General features: G+C 53.2%; 1 protein-coding gene across 2 annotated transcripts in view; it reads right to left on the reverse strand.

Annotated features, from left to right (window-relative positions):
* Positions 1-1200: 1200 nt before the first annotated feature.
* CCM2 (CCM2 scaffold protein) overlaps positions 1201-16894 on the reverse strand; it is a 247433-nt gene continuing 231739 nt past the window's right edge. For both annotated transcript variants that reach the window (XM_063122256.1, XM_063122249.1), the window contains 6 exons: positions 16471-16607; positions 12529-12664; positions 10015-10072; positions 7912-8050; positions 5561-5699; positions 1201-2852 (listed from right to left, as the gene is read on the reverse strand). In XM_063122256.1, coding sequence (XP_062978326.1) covers positions 2572-2852; positions 5561-5699; positions 7912-8050; positions 10015-10072; positions 12529-12664; positions 16471-16607 — 890 coding nt within the window. In that variant the 3' untranslated portion in view covers positions 1201-2571. The remainder of the gene's footprint in view (positions 2853-5560; positions 5700-7911; positions 8051-10014; positions 10073-12528; positions 12665-16470; positions 16608-16894) is intronic.

The raw sequence follows: 16894 nt of genomic DNA on the forward strand, positions 1-16894 counted from the left end.
CTGGCTTCGCTTCGGCTGGGCTTCCAGCTGAAGCGAAGCCAGGACGCTGGGGCAGGTGGGCAGCTTCGGAACGGTGCGCCAGGAAGACGATCTCCCAGAGCAGCTTCTGGCCAGGCGCGCTGTCCTGGCTTCGCTTTGGCTGGGTGGGCGCGCAGCCAAAGCGAAGCCAGAACGCTGGGTGGGGGGGGGAAGAGCGCGGGTGGGTGGCTTCAGAACGGACGCCCAGAAGTTGCTCTCCCAGAGCGGCTTCTGGCTGGGCACACCGTTCTGAAGCCGGCCACCCCATCCAGCGTCCTGGCTTCGCTTCGGCTGGGTGCCCACCCAGCCAAAGCGAAGCCAGGGCAGCATGCCTGGCCAGAAGCTGCTCTGGGAGAGCTGGCTTCCTTTAACTTGAGCCCGTTATTCCGGGTCCTGCACTCTGGGAGGATCGAGAAGAGATCCTGGCCCTCCTCTGTGTGACAACTTTTCAAGTATTTGACGAGTGCTATCATGTCTCCCCTCAATCTTCTCTTCTCCAGGCTAAACATGCCCAGTTCTTTCAGTCTCTCTTCATAGGGCTTTGTTTCCAGACCCCTGATCATCCTGGTTGCCCTCCTCTGAACACGCTCCAGCTTGTCTGCGTCCTTCTTGAATTGTGGAGCCCATCTTGACAACAAGAAAGCCAGACGGAGGTGCCAAGTTCTTTCGGGCTACTTCTCCTGGTCATCTCTTACAATAGATAATGTTTTTCCTCGTTTACACTGCTGCAAACATAAAAAGGATCGGACATGTCCCCAAAGGACAATCCAGTGTGCTTTTTCATGGCAAGCAAGCACATTTAACTTTTCGGTGCGTTTTTGAGGGCACCGGGGGCGGGGGGGCTGTATTCAAAAGTCAAACTACTCTGTGTCTTATTGCTGTGATTACTCAAATACTCATTAGTCCTCCCAACAAGAGCTGTCTGACCACGCCAGGTCTCCGTAGCCTTGCAAGGGGCGCACAGGAAGAGAAGGGCGGTCTTGTCTGCGGTGTCGCTGACCAGGACAGAACCGCCCAAGGACGTCACCTTTGGCAGAACGGCCTGTTGCTCCCCCCTGCATCCGGCCAGCTTTTCACTTGCAACTCGTGAGTAAAAAAAAACATGCCATTTTCAATGGTCTTTGTTTGCTGTTGTGAAAAACACACGCACGCACGCACGCACACACACTCAGTATTCCCACACAAAGAGCTAGAATAGCGTACAGGTCAGTTTATAGTAGCTAGCAGAGATCTCATGGCATGAAATACACATACAAAAATAACTGTGCATTTTATATGTATAATATATACAACGCATATACATTATGTATATATTTCTTCCACTCCGTGCTCCTTTAAAAACGAAAAAACAAACCCCAAATCAAAAGGCCGATCCACCCGTTAGCTTGCTGTCAACTCTCACGCTTAGAAAGCAACCGATGTGATCCATACCAGAGCTCCGGTGGGCTTCGGACGCCCCAAGTAAACTGTCACCATAAAATGGAAGGAACCCAAACCCTCCCATCGGCTGCAGACTGGCACCGCCGGACACCCAATGTCCAGCTCGGGGCCCAGGCCAGCTGCAGAGGCTGTGCCAGCTGTTTTTCACCCAGCCGAGACTTGCAAACCCGTCCTGCTGGGACCACCCCTCCACACACCCTTCAGATTCACGCAACGCCCAGGTAGAAACGGTAGCACCCCCGAACTCTGTAGGGAGCCACGCACCGCAAAGAAAAACCACACACACAGACACAGGCCCTTGGGCTAGGGAAATGCCGTCAACCAGCAAGTGTGCTGGGAAACTGCTAGCGTTTGGCTAGTACGGGAACGTTTGCTCAAGCACGGGCAGCCTCGCTCACTGAGGGCTTTGCTGGAGGTAAGCTGCGGGGTTTGGCAGGAGCCGGACGGCGCCTCCCAACAGGAGCGAGGGCGTCCGGGCTGAGCTTGCCCAACACCACCCGGCAGCGAGCACCGAAGCCGAGGAGAGAACTCCGCTTCAACCGGGCTGCTACAGACGGCCGGTCCCTGCTTCACGACCAAGGCCACCTTCTGATCTGAACTGGAAATGTTATGACAAACACTTGGAATATTAAGTTATTCACATTGCAATGAAGTTCATTTAAAAAAAAAAAAGGTTAGAAATGTCATGTGCAAAACCGGAAACCGGTCTGTGGGGTCCCTTGCGTGGGTTGGCGGGGGCCTCATCAAGACCCAGGCTCCTTCCTTCCTCCTCTTGGGTTCATGGCTTCTCCGGCAATTCATCCCCCGGCAAGAAAGCAGACGGGGGCTCCCGGCCATTTCGGCCAGGCCCTCTCCTTTCAAGGCCCGTCCAGTTCTCTTTCGTGGCTTGCTCACTCTTGCTCCTTCACAGAAGAGACCGTTGGGCGATAAGCACAAGGTGGGTACCAAATGCAGCCACTGGAGAATCTGGCCGAGGAAAGGGGAGGCGTGTGGGAATCCCCCCCCACACACACTTTCCGCTTCGCCCGGAACAAAAAGGAGTGAGAGAGAGGGGATTGGTTGGTTGGTTGGTGGTGAGTGACGGAGCTGCCTCTTCTCTCTCCTGCTCCCCTTTCAGGAGGAATCGTGGTCCATGCTGCACCCGAGAGCTTCAATGTCGTTGCTGATGTCCGAGATCATCCGGTCCCATTCGTCTCCTTCCGAGGGCGCGGACTGGTCGTCCGAGCTCCCGGCGGCTCCGTTGCCGTTGGTGGTGGAGTTGGAGGCGCTGCTCACCGTCCGCCGGTACCTCCCAAAACTGTCAGTAATGATGCCCCGGCCGTCCTTCACGCCGATGGTTTCCAGGAAGTTCTCAAAGTATTGGCTGTCCTTTTCAGGGATGAACGGCCGAAGGCCTTCGCGGGGGGCGGAAAGTGAAAGAGGAGACGGGAGCACAAGAAAAGAAGGGAAAGAAAGCAAAACGTCGTTTAGTCCAGGGGTGGGGAACGTGAGGCCCCCGGGCCAAATCCAGCCCTCCGGGACTCTCCAGATGGCCACGCCCCCTTCCCCTGGCCACACCCCCTTTCTCCCAGCCACCAATCACATGGCGGTATCCTGGCTTTTGTGCCATTTCTTCAGCCCCCTTCTCAAGGACTGAAATGCTTCCACGGCTTAATTACCGGCGGTAAGAGCAGTGGGCTAAAATACGCTGATGTTTGGGCACCGCCTCCTTTGTCTCTGGCCCCGCCCACCACTGGAAGGCAGCCCCTGGGAGCTTCTCTGAAATGGAATTTGGCCCTCAGGCTGAAAGAGGCTCCTCAGTCCCTGTTTTAATGATTTCTATCAGCCTCAACCATCCCAACCCAGGAGGAAAACGGCCCCTCACTTCCCCCTTTCCCTACACCCACGAAGACTGCGCGTCCAGACACCCAATGCAAGGACGTGCGTTTCTTGTGGGTTTGCTCTCTTTAAATCTGCTATACTAAAACGCCGGACTGCCTTGCAGGTGTGACGTGAGAGCCACGCAACCCTCCCTTGGACTTCAGGCCCGTGAAACGCGGCATGGTGGGAACTGAGGAGAGCCCAGCACTGCCAGGGAGCGGTTGCGCTCTTCCCTCGCCACGGGGGGGGGGGGGGGGGAGAACCTGGAGCGCCGACATTTGGAAAAACGCCGGTCTTGGCATCCCACGGATGGAAGAGGGGGGCGTGAAGGCTCCCCTCCCCTCCTAGCTGGCTTATCTCATCCTGCTCACTAAAGAGACTGGAAGCTGGCAACAAGAGAGCCCTTGCTGCACTGCAGAGACCGGGGACGACCCGCGAAAAGGGGTCAGAGCCCAGTTTTCAGAAGTTCGAGCGCGTAAGACCCACTCTGGCCCGCTTACATTGGCTGCCTGTATGTTTCCGCACGCAATTCAAGGTGCTGGTTTTAACCTATAAAGCCTTACACGGCTTGGGACCGCAATACCTGACGGTACGCCTCTCCCGACATGAACCTACCCGTACACTGCGCTCAACATCTAAGGTCCTCCTCCGAGTGCCGACTCCGAGGGAAGCTCGGAGGATGGCAACAAGGGAGAGGGCCTTCTCTGTGGTGGCCCCCCGACTGTGGAACAATCTCCCCGATGAGGCCTCTCTGGCGCCGACATTGCCATCTTTTCGGCGCCAGGTCAAGACTTCTCTTCTCCCAGGCATTTAGCAATATGTACCTCCCCGTGTTCAAGGCGTCTGGAAGCAGCTTCTTTTCTTCCCACAAAGTTGCAACGGGAGGATTTATTCACTGAGCCACTAGAGGGAGCCGTGGGAAAAGAGTTCAAGGGCTGCCCGAGGGGGGGGGGAGAGGGGGGAGTAACCATGCCCTCCCTTGCTATGAAATGCATTTTTGTTCTATTATTATCTCGATTACTGCCTTAATTAGTGATCTTATATTAGGGAAAGGTTTGGGGTTCTGTTTTGGGTCTTTTTGTCCGTATTTTCAAGGATTTCAGGAAGCCTGTCTGCACCAGTGGCTGGGGAACATGGGTGGGAGGGTGCTGTTGCACCCGTGTCCTGCTTTGTGAGATCTGATGGCCACCAATTTGGATGGCTTTAAAAGGGGGTTGGATAAGTTCCTGGAGAAGAAGGCTATCCACGGCTACTAGCCCTGATGGTTGTGTGCTGCCTCCAGTTGCAGAGGCAGTAAGCCTGGGTGCACCAGGTGCTGGGGAACATGGGTGGGAGAGTGCTGTTGCACCATGTCCTGCTTTGTTGGTCACCAGTCAACAGCTGTGTGAACAGAGTGCTGGACTAGATTGGACCCTTGGTCTGATCCAGTCTCAGGGCTCTTCCAACATGTTCTTAACATGTCATGACTAAAAATTGCAGGGCTTGAGCTCCAGGGGAACCCATTAAAGGAAGCCAGATTCCGGCTGGACATCAGGAAAAACTTCCTGACTGTTAGAGCAGTACGGCAATGGAACTGGTGACCCAGGGAGGTGGTGGGCTCTCCCACACCAGAGGCCTTCAAGAGGCAGCTGGACAACCATCTGCCAGAGATGCTTTAGGGTGGATTCCTGCATTGAGCAGGGGGTTGGACTTGATGGTCTCGTAGGCCCCTTCCAACTCTACGATTCTATGATTGAGGCGCCCACACAGCTCTTCCCTCTCCCTGTGCCCTTCAATAAACAAATAAATTGGAAAATGTTAGGGTTCTGGTTCCTGAATTTGCCACTGATCAGCTGTTCAGCGGGCAGGAAGAGAAAGCAAGGCAAAATGACAGAATGAAATAGCGAGGCTGGGAGAGGAGAGAAATGGCAGGAGAAAGGGGTGAGTGGAAGATAAAGCGTGAGGCTAGCAGTCCCCGGCCTTTCCCCAATTTTCTTCCGGTCTACAACAAAGAAAACAACCTCAGAGGACTGGTTTGTACCGCACCACTGGTCTTACACCACATGGGATCCATAGACTTTTTAATGTTTACTGTTTTTAACTTTTGTAAAACGCCCAGAGAGCTTCGGCTGTGGGGCAGTATATAAATGCAATAAATAATAAATAAATAAATAAATAAATAAATAAAGACAGACAGACAGACAGACAGCAGTGGCATCTTGCCAGCATGACAAGCTGACCACATTCCAGGGGAGAAACTCACCTAGCAGAAGGAATTTTCTGCTATCCCCGTAGAGCTGTCGCAGGCTGACGCAGAACTCGTGGATGGAGGCCCCGTTGCGATATTCGTGCAAAAGCATGGCAAACTGCTGGATCTCGTGAGAGGAGAGTTTTGTTCGTAACTAGGAGAGAGGAGAGCTGGGGGTGAATACAACACAACGCAGTGACGGTTCTAGCGCTCGCAAGGGAGGAACGCCCACATTTTAAGTTGCAAGGTCGCTTGTGCAACTTTCCCGCACGAAGCTGCACAAGGCAACGAAACCTTGTTGAAAACGAGGACCGAGGGAGCAGCCCTAAAGATTCCTTTCCTTGTGCTGGGTGAGAAGAAAGCGAAGGAGAATTCAGATCGTCACAATACAAATTCAGATTTGCACACTTCACGCTCAAAACAGCCCCGTTCAAGGCTCCGGATTTGGAAGCTCTGGTGGTCAGTCCTTGACTGTCGTGCCAACTGGGTTTCTGTGCTGGAAGGTTTTAAAAAGCAGCTCGATGGCCACTGGACAGACAGGAATTAATAATACCCTATTTCTTCGATTCTAAGATGCACTTTTCCCCCCATATGAACATCTCTAAAAATGGGGTGCGTCTTAGAATCGCGGGTGTGTCTTAGGTTTTTTCTTCCTGTTGGTGGTACAGAAATTAGTGTGCGTCTTACAATCGAAGAAATACGGTAAGAAGAAAGAGCCAAATGCCTGCATATATATATTTTTAAAACCCACCAGTTAATTAAGGGCTCTTTCTACGTTTCTTGCAGATCATTGTTCCTGTAGTGCTCTTGTAAATCTGGATGGCTTTAAAAGAGGGTTGGATAAGTTCTTGGAGGCAAAGGCTATCCATGGCTACTAGCCCTGATGGTTGTGTGCTACCTCCAGTATTCGAGGCAGTGAGCCTACGTGCACCAGTTGCTGGGGAACACGGGTGGGAGGGGGCTGTTGCACCGTGTCCTGTTTGATTAGTCCCTGGCTGATGGCTGGTTGGCCTCTGTGTGAACAGAGTGCTGGACTGGATGGATCCTTGGTCTGATCCAACCTCAGGGCTCTTCTGATGTCCTTAAACGGAGAGCCATGAAGGTGACGGCCACGTCTCTCAAAGGACAGCTTAAGGAAGTGAGTCAAAGCCTCCTGGGATAACATCAGGCTGAACTGCTAGCAGAGGCAATTGCTAGCCTGCGGGCAAAGGCCTTGCTAATCCTAGAGGTGGGGTCCTGGGGTCCTGTCCAAGCTGCTGCGTTACCCCCAGTGGGCCATGTGTACAGGTACACGATACAGGGGAAGGCGGCTTAATAGGCACCACAGCAGCAGGCGTCTCAGTCACCCTGGCTGCTGCGGATGAGAACGACGACACCGCGCCAAGGTGGCTTCCGCTTCTTCGCCACGTGTGCCCCTCTCCACTCACATGAACCTCTCCTGACGCAGCGGCATTCCTGATCTCACGGAGAGATGCAGTGCTGCAAATCATCCCTCCCGACTCGTAGCAGAAAGCAAAACTCAGCAGCTCCCAAATCGAGTTTTGTCCCTCTAGCCCAGCCTTCTCCAGCCCGGTGCCCTCCAGATACGTTGGACTTCAACTCCCATCATCCCCAGCCGGCACAGCATAGGGAAGGCTGAGCGAGCCACACATGCACACCTCCGCTAGAGACTTCCTGATTCTGGTGACTCACAACTGAGGCACCATGTTAAAAAAGGTGTGTAACTGCCTGACCTCTCCGCCCCCCCCCTGCAAAAAAGGGGTCACGGATTTCATCCGAAGAAAGCAGGAGGGGCCTGGGGGAGGAGGGGCCTGGGGCGTTACACCCCACAAGTCAGTTCCCTAATGTATGTCTAGGATTTGTAAGTCTATTGTGTAGTGTAGGGTGCAGATAGTCAGTTGGTGTATATTAAACAATCCTGATAATAAAGAAAGTTCAAGAGTGAAAGTGTGAGAGAGAGGAAAGCGTGCATGAGAAGAGAGAAAGGATTGGATGAGAGGTTTTAACAAGGGTCTGAAAAGTTTTATTATGAAACAAAGCTTGTGAACATTGAAATAAAATTTTATGCAGTTTGTTTCACTACCACAAACCCCCCACGTGTCTCCTTGGCATTTATCATCTGCAGTTATATACACGTAACACCCGTTCTGACATTCATTCACCATCAGCCCGTATAATTCGCAGCACATTCTTTTATTCCTGAAATCGTTCCTGTTTAACCCGTTTTCTCCACATAGTTTGTAGAAAGGCGGCGTCTGTCCCTCACCTCAGGCTCATAAAGTGGTGGCGCTTCGCTTGAGCAGGGAGTGTCCGCGGCCAGGCCTGCGGTAAAGAGCCGGTGTCGCGGCACAGGGGCCCCCACCTACCGTCATCATGTAGTCCTGGAGCAGCTCCGTGGCGGTGGTGCTCAGCTCGCTTTCGCTGGCCGTCTTGGCGTGCGGGGAGGTCTGGGCCGAGAAGGAAGACGGGGAGTTGCCGCCGGCCTCCAAGGACTCAGGAAAAGAACTGAAAAGGCACAACGAGCCCAGACGTCACCTCCGCGGGACCGAGGGCCGCTTCCAGGACGTACATCTGAGACACGGAGGGCCACGCTGGGCTCCAGGACCCAGGAAGCGGGGCGTGAGAGGGCCTCCGAGCCCCCTCCTAGGAGGACTGCAGGGCTTTCTAAAGGCTCCGTCACCCAGGAAGCGGCCTGGCCCAGAGGCAGGCCAGGGGTCCATCCCACCCTGTGCTGCCCACTCCAACCGGGAGCATCTTTAAGGCAGCCTTTCCGAAGCTGGTGCTCTCCAGATGTGTCAGGACTACAAATCCCAGCCTCCCCCAAGCCAGCATGTAGCCCTGGAAAGCACCGGCTTGGGAAACGCTGCTCCGAGGCTTCAAATAGAGGTTCCCCCCCCAATCTTTTGGCTGGAGATTGAGCCCAGCGCCTTCTGTACGTGAAGCACGTGCTCTGCGGGAGCTATGACCCCTCCCCATAAGGCCTCGTGGGGACTGCCGGCCTGGGACACTTGCATCCCTGTCTGCCACCATCTCCTAGTGGACTGGAGCCCGGCTCGGAGCTTCTCTCTCTCTGGTCTGGGCTGCCGCCACCAGTTAGGTTCGCCCCACCATCGCACGTGTCTTCTGAGTTTTGTCCAGTACCTAGCACAGCCTCGATGCTAACATGCTTACATCGCATCAATTAAAGCCAACGCAGGTACCTTCACCAACCCAGTGCCCTCCAGATGTGTTGGACTACAAGGCCCATGATCCCACAGCCAGCAGAGGCAGCTCTCGATCTAGGCTAAAGGTTTTGGTAAACTGGGAAACATTTTGCCCCTGTTTTCTGTTTAAGGAAGAGGCAGCCCCGCCGTCGCCATCTTCAAAAGCAGCAATAGGATAATTTAAAACGAAACAACCCTAAACGGGCTCAAGATAAAGGAAGCCAGATTCCAGCTGGACATCAGGAAAAACTTCCTGACTGTTAGAGCAGTACGACAATGGAACCAGTGACCTAGGGAGGCTGTGGGCTCTCCCACGCTAGAGGCCTTCAAGAGGCAGCTGGACAACCATCTGTCAGGGATGCTTTAGGGTGGATTCCTGCATTGAGCAGGGGGTTGGACTCGATGGCCTTGTAGGCCCCTTCCAACTCTGCTATTCTATGATTCTAAAGCAGTGTGTCAGCACAGAGGAGCTGATACAAAACAAAGGACCGGAGCACAGAGCTGGAAGAAGGGTCCTGGGTGAATCCTCGGGAGCGACATGGCCAACGATGCGCCACCAGTCCCGAGACTCTGCCCTTCCGGGGCAAAGGAAGGGGCTGCTCTCAAAGGGGCGTGTGCGTGGGGGTGCCCTCACTCCCTGCCTCCAACTGGGAGCAGCAGCAGAGCAAGAGGACATCCCGCATCGCCTGAGGGAGGGCAGCGTCCCTGAGGTGGGTGGGCAGCCTGACTTAGCCTCACCGTCCCCCCCAGTCGCCTCCACAGCCTCAGTAATATTCCCTCTGTACACGCACAGGAACTGAAAAAAATGACATCTTTGTGTGTGTGTTTAATTTATATTTCCCTCCTCGAATTTGCCGCCTCACTTAAAAGTGGCGCCCGAGGCAGCCGCCTGGTTTGCCTATGTGGACGGGCCGCCCCTGGCCGGGTGAACCTGACAGGTGGAGGCAGCGCAGAACAGAGAGGGAAGAGCTGCCTGGGAGACACTCCAAGGCAACGCGGCAGGGCAGGAGAAAGGCAGGAGAAAGCCAGGCCACGTTCTCAGGAAGGCCGCTCCGCAGCCCTTGCCAGCCTGGGGTGCTCCAGATGTTCAGGGCAACAACCTCCAGCATTCCTGTCCACTGGCTGACAGGAGTTGACGTCCAAAACCTCTGGAGAGCACCAGGTTGGGCGTGGCTGGTCTACAGCATCTGCTTCTCCCACCAGACGCCAAAGGCGGTGGCAAACCGGGGGCCCAAACGCTGAGCCCAGCCTTCTCGGGATACTCACAAAGTGCTTGCTTCAGTTTCGTAGGAATCTTTCACGTCCACTTTTGTAGAAGAGTCGTCTGCAAGGGAGGAGGGTCCAAGAGGAGAGCGGTCAACGCTGGGTGCTTCCGGCCGCTTTCCCGCCACGGCCCACTCAGGGGCCGCCCGGCCTTCGGGCAGAAGCGAACGGAGAGGGAGCACAGGCCTGGCTGGGGCTCAGCCAGGCAGACCCACTCTGGGGCTGCATTAAGGGGCAGTTTCAGCCCCCGCTCCCCAGTCAATGAGAGATGCAAGCCAGGAGGGCTGGCCGGCCTTTGCGCCTGCTTGCGGGTTGCAGAGTCTAGGCGTCGCTGTGGCAGCTCTCGTTCCCTTGCGTCTCCCGACCTCGAATGAAGCCCAGTTCCACCACCTTAGGAACAGGATGCGGAGCTCCACAGGCAGGGAGGCGGCCGGCTCCTTTTCACACACACACACACACACCCTCCCCCAGCAGCTGCCGGCAAGTGCGCCTTCCTGCCGGCCAGGCTGCGGCGCCCAGGCCAGGAAATCCAACCCATTCAAACACTCATTTGGACCTGGTTAACTTCTACCTCTCGCAGGTGCACCCTCCCCACCCCACCCCACCCCACCCCTCGCCTTTGAGAATTCACTCTGTGGCCTTTGCCACCAAACAACCATGTGGGTCGGGCCCACCGGTGACAACATTCTGCCTCTGGCTGCCACCTGCTTGGAGTCCTCGGGAAAAGGAGGTGCTGCAAAGTCCAGGAGGGCACAAGCCTTCCACTTCCTGCCCTCTCTGGCCACCCAACAAGCACCTCTGAGTAGGAACTGGAAGGGGCCTGCTGCTTCTGCTCTACCTGCACCAGACGGACGGATCCGTCACAGCCCAGAGGCTGAGACCCCGGCCGTGGGACCCGCCGCAGCAGCGCAGGTGAGGCGAGAGAGAGAGAAGGGGCTGGAGCTCGTCCTTGCTGCTGCTGCTCCTGGTGGAAGCGAGGAGGGAAGGCGGGCGGGCGGGCGGGCGGGCCTCCTGCCCAGCCGCAGCATCAGCAAGCAGCGCAGGGCCCGGCCGCAGAGAGGCCCGAGGGGACGGCGTGGGGCGGGGGCAGAGGCTGGTATAGCAGCCAGCCAGGTTTGGGGATCTCCTTGGCAGAGGTTAGGGTGCTCTGGCGTGGTGATAGGGGGGGGCGGGTCCCCAGCAGAGGGGGTTGAAGGGGAGGGTTTGCTGGCCATGATATGGGTGGTGGTGGGGGACTTCTATAGCGATCGTGATGGGTGAGTAAGGCAGCCTTCTCCAGCCAGCTTCCCTCTAGATATCTTGGACTACAACCCTCAGGATGCTGGGAGTTGTAGTCCAACACATCTGGAGGGCAGCAGGTTGGGAAAGGCCGGTGGTATATGGAGGGGTTTAAAATGATAAAGTGGGTGCCTCCAGCAGAGAGGATTCAAGGGAAATCGCTCCAGAGGGTGGGGGAGGAGGGGGGTAGTGGCAATACTGTGGAAGGGGGGTGATGTAGGGGTGGGTATCAGAGAGGGTTAAAGGGATGTGGGGGTGTAAGGGGTGGAGGAGGGTCTTCAGGCAGGGAAACCGTGTAATGTGGGGAGGTTCTTTTATTAGATTGTAAGCCTATGCGGCAGGGTCTCACTATTTACTGTTTTACTCTGTACAGCACCATGTACATTGATGGTGCTATATAAATAAATAATAATAATAATAATAATAAGGCCGTCGGCCCCGGGGTACATTCACCCACACCAGGAGGACAAAATCTCCGCCACGCTGGCCTAATGCAGCCTACCGGACTCCCCAATCCAGCCCAGGGAGCCTCCTGGGGTTTCTTCAGGGGACGAGGCCTCCAACCCCGGCCTTCCCCAGGAATCCCCACAGAGGAAGCGCCGTCGTCGGCTCCGATCAGAGGGAACAGCAGGAATGCGCCAGCATGCCCCTCTCCCTCCCACCAGGCAAACTCGAGTTCAGCGACAGAGCAAGCACTGGGCAGGCCAAAGGGGTCCCAATCCCAGGCCCCTCCTCTGAAAGAATCTTGAGCAGCAGGGCCTGGGAAGGAGCCTTCTTGGCCCCAGAACCTGGAAACAGTGGCGGCTGGTGGCTCCGATGCCAGTGGGGCAGTGATTCCGCTCCGGTTTTCAGTCAGAACTCTAAAGGAGCCCTGAAGACATCAGACTCACCTTAGAGAGCTCCTTTAGAGTTCTGGCTGAAAACCAGAAAGGAATCACCGCCCCGCTGACATCGGAGCCACCAGCCTCCGCTGCCTGGAAAGCAGTTCCCGGGCAGAACGACTGTTATGGGGCCCCCTGGCCAGGCCGAGTGAGGAAGCTTCGCCTGTTCAAGGCGGAGGAGAGGAGAGGGTAGGAGCCTCTGAGCTGCCCCACTCAGTTTGCCACAAGGAGTAACTGGGGCCATTTAGCAGGGCTCGGGCCAGGGTGCTGGTTTCCCCCCTGCAAATCTCGGAGGCTGAAAAGCAGCTGTTAGGGATACCCCCCAGAGAGCACGAGAAAACCCGGCAGCTTCTCCTACCGCTGTGCAGGGACAGGTGTCGCGTTGGCGTGGAGGCCCCATCAAATATTGCTCTGTCTAGGAAGTCAATGGTGGACTCCGTGTAAACAATATGGAAGACTTGGCTGAGAAGGGAGCAGAGTTCTTCCGCCGTTACCTGGGGGAGGAGGAAGAGGAGGGAAGAGTTGGAAGAGGAGACAGAGGCTTCGCTCCCAACGAAGGCCTTTAGTAGTGGCCAGAGAACGTCTCCAAGACACAGGCTACCCTCCCAGCCCCACTTAAGACCATGAAAGGTTCAAAGCCTTGAGTCTGGATCAGACCGAGGGTCCATCTAGTCCAGCACACATTGGCCAACCAGCTGTCATCTAGGAACTCACACACAGGACACAAGTACAACAGCACCCACCCTCCCACCCATCTTCCCCAGCAACTGGTGCACACAGGCTTCCTGCCTTGGATACTGGAGATAGCGCACAACCATCAGGGCTAGTAGCCACGGATAGCCTTCGCCTCCAGGAATTTAACCAACCCCTTTTAAAGCCATGCAAATTGGTGGCCATCACTACATCTTGTGGTAGTGAGTTCCACAGTTTAACTATGCACGGTGTGAAGAAGGACTTCCTTTTATTTGTCCTGAATCTCCCACCCATCAACTTGATGGGATATGATCCCGTTGGGTTCTAGTATTACGAGAGAGGTATTACAAAATGCCTCCCTGTCCACATTCTCCACACCAGACATCATTCTGTACATCTTACGGAACAAAAGCCAGAGCCGCGGGAGGAGCCAAGGACTCCCTTCAGAGGAAGGACTAAGACAAGGGCAAAAAAAAGGAAAAAGAAGAAGTGTTCTGGCTGGGAAGATGAGAGATTTGTATTTAGGGAGCAAGATTTCAGCAGGGCCACAAACTCCCATCATAACAGACAAATAATTGTGGCTAGACAGAATTGCCCCAAGTCCAGAACAAAAGACAGACAAGGCCGGTAATTGTCCAGAGGCGAATGTCCCACTGACTTTAGCAACCAGCTGGGATATGCTCATTGAAACACGTATTCCCTATACACACACACTTTTTAAACATATATCATGTTTTATTTCTTTTTTAATACTCATTATTATTGAAATCATCATCACTGGCTCTTCAGCCAGAAGGATCCCAGAGCAGCTTACAGAGATCTGTAAGATCTTCCCTCTCCCTCAAGCTTGCAATTGAGGCTGACAACGGTTACCCAGAGGACCTTCTCTTCTGCCAATCCCCCGACTGTGGAATGGCCTTGCCAGAGGAGATTCGTCAACTCAACGCTCTCTCCGAGTTCAAGACAGCTATAAAGACTAGCCTCTTCCGGCAGGCCTACCCAGATGGATTTTAGAATCATAGAATCATAGAATAGCAGAGTTGGAAGGGGCCTACAAGGCCATCGAGTCCAACCCCCTGCTCAATGCAGGAATCCACCCTAAAGCATCCCTGACAGAGGGTTGTCCAGCTGCCTCTTGAAGGCCTCTAGTGTGGGAGAGCCCACAACCTCCCTAGGTAACTAGTTCCATTGTCGTACTGCTCTAACAGTCAGGAAGTTTTTTCCTGATGTCCAGCTGGAATCTGGCTTCCTTTCACTTGAGCCCGTTATTCTGCGTCCTGCACTCTGGGAGGATCAAGAAGAGATCCTGGCCCTCCTCTGTGTGACAACCTTTCAAGTATTTGAAGACTGCTCTCATGTCTCCCCTCCATCTTCTCTTCTCCTGGCTAAACCTGCCCAGTTCTTTCAGTCTCTCTTCATAGGGCTTTGTTTCCAGACCTCTGATCATCCTGATTGCCCTCCTCTGAACACGCTCCAGCTTGTCTGTGTCCTTCTTGAATTGTGGAGCCCAGAACTGGACGCAATACTCTAGATGAGGTCTAACTAGGGCCGAATAGAGAGGAACCAGTACCTTGTGCGATTTGGAAGCTATACTTCTATTAATGCAGCCCCAAAGAGCATTTGCCTTTCTTGCAGCCATATTGCACTGTTGGCTCATATTCAGCTTGCGATCTACAACAATTCCAAGATCCTTCTCGTTTGTAGTATTGCTGAGCCAAGTATCCCCCATCTTGTAACTGTGCCTTTGATTTCTATTCCCTAAATGTAGAACTTGGCATTTATCCCTATTAAATTTAAACCAAGAATTTTACGATGTCTCTTTTGATATTGTATTGGCTTTAAATGCTCTTTTAATTAATTTTATGTATTAGATTTATATTGTATTCCTGTACTGATGTAGTTCCCTGCCTTGATCCAAAGGGAGAGGCGGGTATGAAATAAATCTATTATTATTATTATTATTATTATTATTATTATTATTATTATTATTATTAGGCAGGACACATGAGGAAAAGGGGATGGGGAGGGAGGGGAAATGGCAAACTTTGGGGAGGGCCAGGGGCCGCCGGACCCTCAGCAAAGGCAAGGGAACAGGATAACAGTTGTTTCCCAGAATCAATTCAAGGGGTTGGTTTTAAACTTTAAAGCTCTAAATGGCCTCTCCGAGAGCCTAGCTGGGTTATTACGTTCAGCAGGAGAGGCCCTTTTGAAGACACTGGAGAGTGGACCCTTTCTCTCTCTCTCTCTCTCTGTGCTACACATGTGTTAATAAGAATACATGTTTAATAGATAAGGAACAATACAAAAACTGTAAAAATACTAATCAGTAAATCTAAAAGAAATGATCAAACCAGTCGTAAGTGGTCTAGCGAGAATAGCCAGATTCAGAAATTTGGCTGCTTGCTCAGTAACAGAGTTATTGGTGCCCCGGAGTAAAATAATCCTAAGGGGCTCAGAAGAGAATGTAACTGCGTCATGGGGCGGATGTGGTCTTTCCTGGCCTCTTGGGAATAACTCTGCAGTAGAAAAAGAACGCGCAAGATTTGATTCTACCTCGGCGTTGTTGCAGGGGTGGAATCTGTTAGAATCATAGAACCATAGAATAGCAGAGTTGGAAGGGGCCTACAAGGCCATCGAGTCCAACCCCTTGCTCAATGCAGGAATCCACCCTAAAGCATCCCTGACAGATGGTTGTCCAGCTGCCTCTTGAAGGCCTCTAGTGTGGGAGAGGCCACAACCTCCCTAGGGAACTGATTCCATTGTCGTACTGCTCTGTTATTCGTCTTCTCCCGTACAATCCGCCCCGCACACTCAGGTCCTCTGGGGAGAATTTACTACTTTCAGCCAAAACTAGGCTGACAACAGTTACCCAGAGGACCTTCTCTTCTGCCGCTCCCAAACCATGGAATGGCCTGCTGGGAGAGATCCACCAGCTTAATAGTCTTTCTGAATTTAAAAAAAAGCTATAAAGACAGGTCTCTTCTGGCGGGCCTACCCAGTCGAATTTTAAAACATCTTAAAAGGTTTTAGGATTTTAATAATGTATTAGTTTTATGCTTTTAATCAGTTTTATGTATTTTATATTTTTGTATTCAATGTTGATCCAGAGGGAGAGGTGGGTAAGAAAAAAATCATTATTATTATTATTATTATTGGGATTTCCTTAAATCTGCCCTCTAATAGTTTGGATAAGAGAACATTAAAACTTGCTAAGGAGAATGCCTTCCTATATTTAGGGGATAGTTTGCCATCCAAAATACGGCATTCCATCTTGGCAGGAATAGCCCGATCGACCCTATGACTGAGAAGATTATGTTTTTTATTTCCTGAATGTTTTGCAAACCGCCTTGGTTAGCTTTAGAGAGGTGGAAAAGGAACACAATAACACAACAATAAGGAAATCCTGCTTGACCGTGTCTGGGTGAGAAGGTGCCTTATTCAGACAGAGCACAACACAGCGTAGGACAACCTTGTGGACCTCTTCGTCACGGCTGCCCTCTGGGTGCGGGGAGGCCAAACTGCAGCTCACCGACACTTTGGGCAAATATTCACATGGGCAGAGACACCCGACGGCGCACGCAAGGCAGAGGAGACGGGAGCAGCTTACTTTATTCTCTGCGGCCAGGACCACCAGGCAGCAGGCCTCGACGGGAACCACCCCGCTCTCTGAGAGTGACCCTGACGTGAGAGCCTTCGAGCTTTCGGCGCAAAGACTCTGGCTGGGGGAAATCCCGGGGTCCTGAGCTGAGAAAAACCAGAGACCGTGAGTGGAACCAGGACGCAAGCTGGAAGCCCTGTGAAATTCTGAATAACACCCCCCCCCTCCCCTTACAAAAATAAATTGCATTTGCTTCTCACACATCCTGATGGTACTTTGTGCAAAGCAATTCCAAATTGGTAACCCAAGCTCTCAGGGAAAAAAAAACACCTGTAATAGGGATAATAATGTTCATCGATTGAGCGATGGATGTCCTCACGTATTTTGGCCTGTTTATTCCGCTACCTCAGTGGGCCACATAAGGGAGTGACAG

This window comes from Elgaria multicarinata, chromosome 1, assembly GCF_023053635.1.
Source record: "Elgaria multicarinata webbii isolate HBS135686 ecotype San Diego chromosome 1, rElgMul1.1.pri, whole genome shotgun sequence".
Taxonomy (NCBI): domain Eukaryota; kingdom Metazoa; phylum Chordata; class Lepidosauria; order Squamata; family Anguidae; genus Elgaria; species Elgaria multicarinata.